The sequence below is a fragment of the Pseudochaenichthys georgianus genome, chromosome 18, assembly GCF_902827115.2.
Source record: "Pseudochaenichthys georgianus chromosome 18, fPseGeo1.2, whole genome shotgun sequence".
Lineage (NCBI taxonomy): Eukaryota > Metazoa > Chordata > Actinopteri > Perciformes > Channichthyidae > Pseudochaenichthys > Pseudochaenichthys georgianus.
Genome location: NC_047520.1, coordinates 15,469,508 through 15,475,339, shown reverse-complemented (window position 1 = coordinate 15,475,339; position 5,832 = coordinate 15,469,508). Strand labels below are relative to the sequence as shown.

The 5,832-nt window shown below is 39.3% G+C and overlaps 1 protein-coding gene across 1 annotated transcript; it reads left to right on the top strand.

The window, feature by feature from the left end:
- Nucleotides 1-235: 235 nt before the first annotated feature.
- Nucleotides 236-5,122, top strand: tmem179ba (transmembrane protein 179Ba). Its single transcript, XM_034106197.2, has 5 exons — nucleotides 236-614; nucleotides 1,391-1,587; nucleotides 2,681-2,818; nucleotides 3,234-3,312; nucleotides 3,928-5,122. Exons 1-5 carry the CDS (start codon nucleotides 351-353, stop codon nucleotides 4,126-4,128), a joined length of 879 nt encoding a protein of 292 aa, XP_033962088.1. The 5' UTR covers nucleotides 236-350; the 3' UTR covers nucleotides 4,129-5,122.
- Nucleotides 5,123-5,832: the final 710 nt, after the last annotated feature.

The following is a 5,832-nucleotide window of genomic DNA, read 5'->3' as shown; positions in this document are numbered from 1 at the left end:
TTCGATAAATTCTCATTATTTTCAACGAACAAGCTAGTTGCAAGTTAACTACCGTAGCTAGCAGCTGTGCTATTCTTCTTAACATTTTATTTTGAAAAACAATACCGGAACTGTGCTGTATCTCACCTTGTGTGCCTTCACACAAGAAGAAAAGCACAGACGGGATTTAACACTCAGAAAGCCACTGAGTGCGTTTGATTTCAGATTACAGTGACATACACAGTACGAGGTTTATTTTAAAAAAGGGGGGAGATTTTTTTAGGAGTGTGCTCCCTCTCACTCCTGTTCACTGCCCTCCGGATTCCTACAGGACTCCAGAGTCGCGAAGAGCCCATGCTAAATTAAATTAAATGTGTCTACTTGTACTACCAGATGTCATGTGCGGTCAGTCGCTGCAAAAGTTGCCGATTTCTCATCCACAATTACGTCACTTCCGCCGTCTAAAACCCAGGAGGTATACGATCGAGCACCCGTGCCTTCACGCCCCGCGCTGTCAGACAGGAGCTGGCCAGGGGAAGATGGTGTTACCGGGGCTGCTACTGCTGGAGCTGGCTCTCTACGCCAGCTGCTTCATCTGTGGGATTGTCACCGCCGCCTCCATCACCATAGTCCAGGTGATTTTACGCAGAAATGATAAAACTATAAAAAAAAAAAAAAAAAAAAATCTTCACATTTAAAAAGCTGGAACTCTGAAATATTTTTGGACCAGAAAACATTTGAGCAAAATTGCTACTTAAATGATGGTTTACTTTTAAAATCTATTCCAAATAATCTTATTTTGTACGTTTTTCCTTAGTATTGTGTGTCAAAATCTCACTTTATAAAGTAACTAATACAAAAATCTTTACAATAAATGTAGAAAAATAAAAAATGTGCTTCCAAAATGTAGTAGACTAGAATAGGAAGTAGTATAAGATGAAAGTACTCAGGTAAAGTTCAAGTTCAGTACTTAAGTAAATGTACTTAGTTACTTTCCACCACTGTTAACCTTTATAATTGGGTTTAAACTTCACAATACACAGTATAGGGGGGAAACTACAGAAGCACATGCAATTAGCTGCACTGATTTTACGCTACATGCTTCAGGCTCGGTGAAAAACTAACATTTATTTTGAAGGTTAAAACCCCTTAAACACAACGTTCTGGTCTTCACTGATTTGGATATGTGTGAGCTGTGAAATATGTGTGCTCGCGAATAATCAGAGAGTCATGTGTCCGTTCTCATCATGTGACCAGATGGTTGTCATGCCCAATTATTCTCTCTACTCCTTTATGGGAGTCAGATGCTGCAGTGAACATGTGTTTACTGTGGATGTGTGAGACGAAACTGAGAGTATTGAATAAAACTAAGTAATAAACAACTAAAATGTCATTCTTTCTCTTGTCTCAGGGTCATTTTGGAGGTCAGTGCATGCTGTATGGACTTGTGAACTACAACACCACAGCAAGCCTGATCGGGGTGCAGTCCTCCAGCGCCCCCTCTCTGTGCTACTTCGTGTCGGCCATATCAGTCCTGGTGGCGGTGACGTGCTTCTCTCTGTCTCTGTACTGGGTCTACTCTCTGTGCAGCGACGGGGAAATCAGGAGGTGTGTGTGTGTGTGTGTGTGTGTGTGTGTGTGTGTGTGTGTGTGTGTGTGTGTGTGTGTGTGTGTGTGTGTGTGTGTGTGTGTGTGTGTGTGTGTGTGTGTGTGTGTGTGTGTGTGTGCGTGCGCGCGCGCGTACGTACGTGCGTGCGCGCGCGCCATCTCTGTCAAAGTTATCATTTTATTGTCTACTTTTTCAAACAGGCTTACAAAACTTTATTTGTATAGCCCAATATCACAAAACACGTTTTTCTCACTGGGCTTTACAGATTAAAAACAAACAACAACATTGTATAGGATGGAGTTACAGCAAAATGAGAAGAAAAGATAGTGTGTGGAAGACAAATAGAAATAAAACAAAACAAGATGCAACAAAAACATTCAAATGAATTACCATAAAAAGATATGTTTTACGCAGCTTGAATTCAGTTATTCAACTAGGATTACTCGGCTTTTGGATTGAAAGGAAGACAAATAATCCACTTTATTGATCACAGGAATAACTGTGATTCAAAATGAGGCTTCAGTGAATTTCTACACCAATAGAGGCATCCATAATCAATATGATGTGTTAAAGCGGATAGCAATACAGTGTTTTTTTATTACATTACAAGAGCAGCAACACAAAGGGATTTTGAACTGTTGTAAAAAAACGCATAATTCAAGCATAACTAAAACTGAACAAACTATCAACTCTAAAGAGCTGGACTTTTCATATTATTGCTTGTTAAAACATATACATTTTCAATCTTTACTCCAGAGTGTCGTTCTTGTTGGTATGATTGACTGAAGCAGCACTCAACCAAGACTTATTGCATTTATTTTGGCGGGTTAGGAAGATCGCGTAATTAGACTTTTCTGAAAGTTGACACACCTAATGCACCAAAGCTGGTCTCACAATCCATGCTGCAGAACTTGAGAGGAAGGGAAAACATATTACCAAATCAAAAACGGATCAAAAGGGACAGCGGGTCATGCGATTATCAAATAGTCACACACATGCTGTAGTTTGACGTCATCTCCTCATTTGTTCAGAGGATGAGATAACATTGTTTTCCTCTCTTTTCCTTCTCTTGGAAAATAATTGATCTCGCAGGGATCGCCTGTGGATGAACCTGACGATAGCTGTGAACGGCGTCTTCCTCTTCTTCCTGCTCATCACAGGCTGCATGCTGAAGATCGGACGTGACTCGCTCTGCAACTCTGTCCTCCAGAACGTGCCCAACATCACCAGGTGACACACACACACACACACACACACACACACACACACACACACACACACACACACACACACACACATAATTCAGCCACATGCACAGGCATGTCTGCACCAAACCTCTCACATGCAAGTCAGAAATGAAACCTAAAACATGTGAAACCCTGTGAGCTTCACTTCATGTTTTAATGCTCCTTTATCACCATTAATAACACTTTCAGTTGTTCTGTCAATAGAAGCTACACTTCCCTTTACCTTGACATGAGTAGCAGATGATACATTACTTTAGAACTCTTGAATTAAAGAATGTAATGAGGATTTTAACGGAAGTCTGCCAGTGAAGATGTCTTCTGTAACTGTTAACACTGACTGAAATGAGGGGTTAATGATGTGTAACTTTCTAACATGCAATCTGCTTCTGTTTCCCAAGATGTGAAGAGGCCCAGGATAGAAATTGGGTCAGTCCGCTTAAAGGGGAAAGGTTCTACAACAGTCTGTACAAAGCCGAGGTCAGTGGACTACTTTCAGATTTATATTTCATTTATAGGACACATTCACAAAGGGGAACAACAGAACTCAGTCAACATACAAACTTATAAAAGCATGTGTAATCATTACTAATGACTAAAACATTTAGCTCAATTTGGGAACCTCAAACTTTCTATGTGTTCATAAACCGTATAGCAAAATATTAGAATCATTCAAATGTTAGTTTTCATTCGAATAAGGTCAAACTCTTGTCTTAGTAGTACAGGTACAAGAGGATGTATTTACAAGATGTATGAATGAATTGTACATAGATGCTACAGAAATGTAGATCAAAATAATGTCATTACTGTTCATTCTGGCAAGACACTATAAGTATGCACAACTTGCCCTCTTTCTTATTAATGAAAAGAAAACCACGAAGTACAAATATAGGTGTTTATTTGACCAACTTAGTCTTTTAGTGTCAGTAGATTCCTCCTAAACTCACCATAAGTTCGTTACTCACCACTTAGCATAAGATGAAGCCTAATTGCATATAATATTTCAGAAAACATGTTAAACAAAAGAATAATTGTCTTAATGTTAGAAATCAGTGCGTGTCTGTCACAATAAAGCTTCCCCCCTCCCCCCCTCAGACGGCGGTGTGGGTGAACTTCTTCTTCTGGATCACCATCGGGGTCCTGGTGGTCCTGCAGAGGCGTCAGAGCTCCGTGTCCAAGATCATCGCAGCAGGGTTCCCAGGGTACGGGGGGGCGGCGGGGGGGCTGTTTGGAGACGCGGGGGTCACAGCTGCCGAGACGGAGCCTTTCTTTAACAATCCTGCAAGTCCACAGTGATCACACAATGATGACATACAGAACACGATAATGTGGGAGGGGGTACATATATGTACTTTGTATTGTTATATCACTGAATATATTTGTGAGACAACATAGACCACAGTATTTTGTATATTTTGCTTGAGGGTGTATTTAAATGTGTGTGCAATAGAAATGAGGATGGGCAGACTGACCACATTGTCCAAAGATATGTATGTTTACCCGTTTGCCACATTTAAACACTAACGCTAATACAATACAGTAGTCTTTCACTGGATCACTCAGAAATGTGTGTTTGTTGTATTTTGTTTACATAACAAGAACTCTCATTTAATCAGTGTTCTGATTATCATTTTTGATGTGACAGATTTGTAAGACATATTTTAACTAGTTTTATACATTTTTTAACTACAAAGCCAATTTCTTTTGTATAGCCTTTAAAGCTCTAATTTTTGGAACAAGCCTTCTTGACTCGGCACTGTCCAACATTTCCGTAGTGTTGCCTTGGATGAAGAGTTTTCGAGTTCAACGCCTAGACACGTCCCCACACAGCGAAACAATTCCCAAATCTAAAACAATTTCCCAATTTGGGATCAATAAAGTTGATCGAATGGGATGGAGATATAAATGTTGACCTGTGTTGCCCTCTGCTGGCTGATAATAAGTACTCAGCTGTAGCAGAGATACATTACTAATATCTTGTTGTATGTGTTAAATGAAGTATTGTCATTTAATGTGAGGTATTTTTTGTTAATATTTGAAAAAGGTGTATATGTGATGATGAGTCATGATTTTATTAAGGTGGCTATTAAGGCATGTAATAATGTATGTGAAAGTGTTTTCCTGCATTGCAATGCATGGTGGTCCTTTTCAACTGTTTTCACTTACAAATAAAACAAAAATATTTTGTATTCTGAGACATGACAGCAATTTCAAACTGCCAGCTTTAACCTAAGCTTGTGTCTCATTGTTAGCATGACATCTCATTAATTAAAGCTGTAACGTGTTGTAATTTGTAGCCACTCCATCGCCTAATTACGTCATGATGCAGAACGTGGCCGGGTAGTTCAGTTGGTTTGAGCGTGGTGCTAATAAAGCCAAGGTCGCGAGTTCGATACCCGTACATAGTAGTTTTTCGGTCTTCACAAGAGGGAGGTTACCTGTGTGACAAGTTCTATGAAAAACACCTTTCCCAAATCATCCCTCCATATAATAGTATATATATATACATATGTATATATGTCCACCAGAATTGATAGTGGGTGACTATTGAAATCCTTAAATTGGTTAATTACACAGTAACTCCAATTGGATTCCAATGTGCTCTACCTCCAGTCTGGAGTCAATTGAGAGCAAAAGTTTAAATTAAATTATGTTTTACCATACTAACAAATAAATACTATTTATTAAACATATATTTGATTAAAAACATTGAAAAAAACACAAGAAAATACTGAATTTCTGATTTTGATTGAACAAAGTATGACTGCAGGAGTTAAACGCCATTGCCTGACAGACCAAAATAGACAGATTACTCCTGCTATGACAACATAACTCCAACACTGTCCCTAACTGTCTAATCTGTGGGGATTACCTGACCTCGTCTGAGCTCTGAGTTATACAGAGAGAGGAGAGACTGGACGTGAAAGAAGGAGACGGATGGTGACGGAGTGGGATAAATAAGAATATAGGGAAGACTTACCGGGACTGGTAAATTAATCT

Coding starts and splice junctions, on each gene's coding strand:
- tmem179ba (XM_034106197.2), top strand. CDS start 351: ATGTGTCTACTTGTACTACCAGATGTCATGTGCGGTCAGTCGCTGCAA. Junction 2,819..3,233: donor AACGTGCCCAACATCACCAG/GTGACACACACA, acceptor CTGTTTCCCAAG/ATGTGAAGAGGCCCAGGATA. Junction 3,313..3,927: donor ACAGTCTGTACAAAGCCGAG/GTCAGTGGACTA, acceptor TCCCCCCCTCAG/ACGGCGGTGTGGGTGAACTT.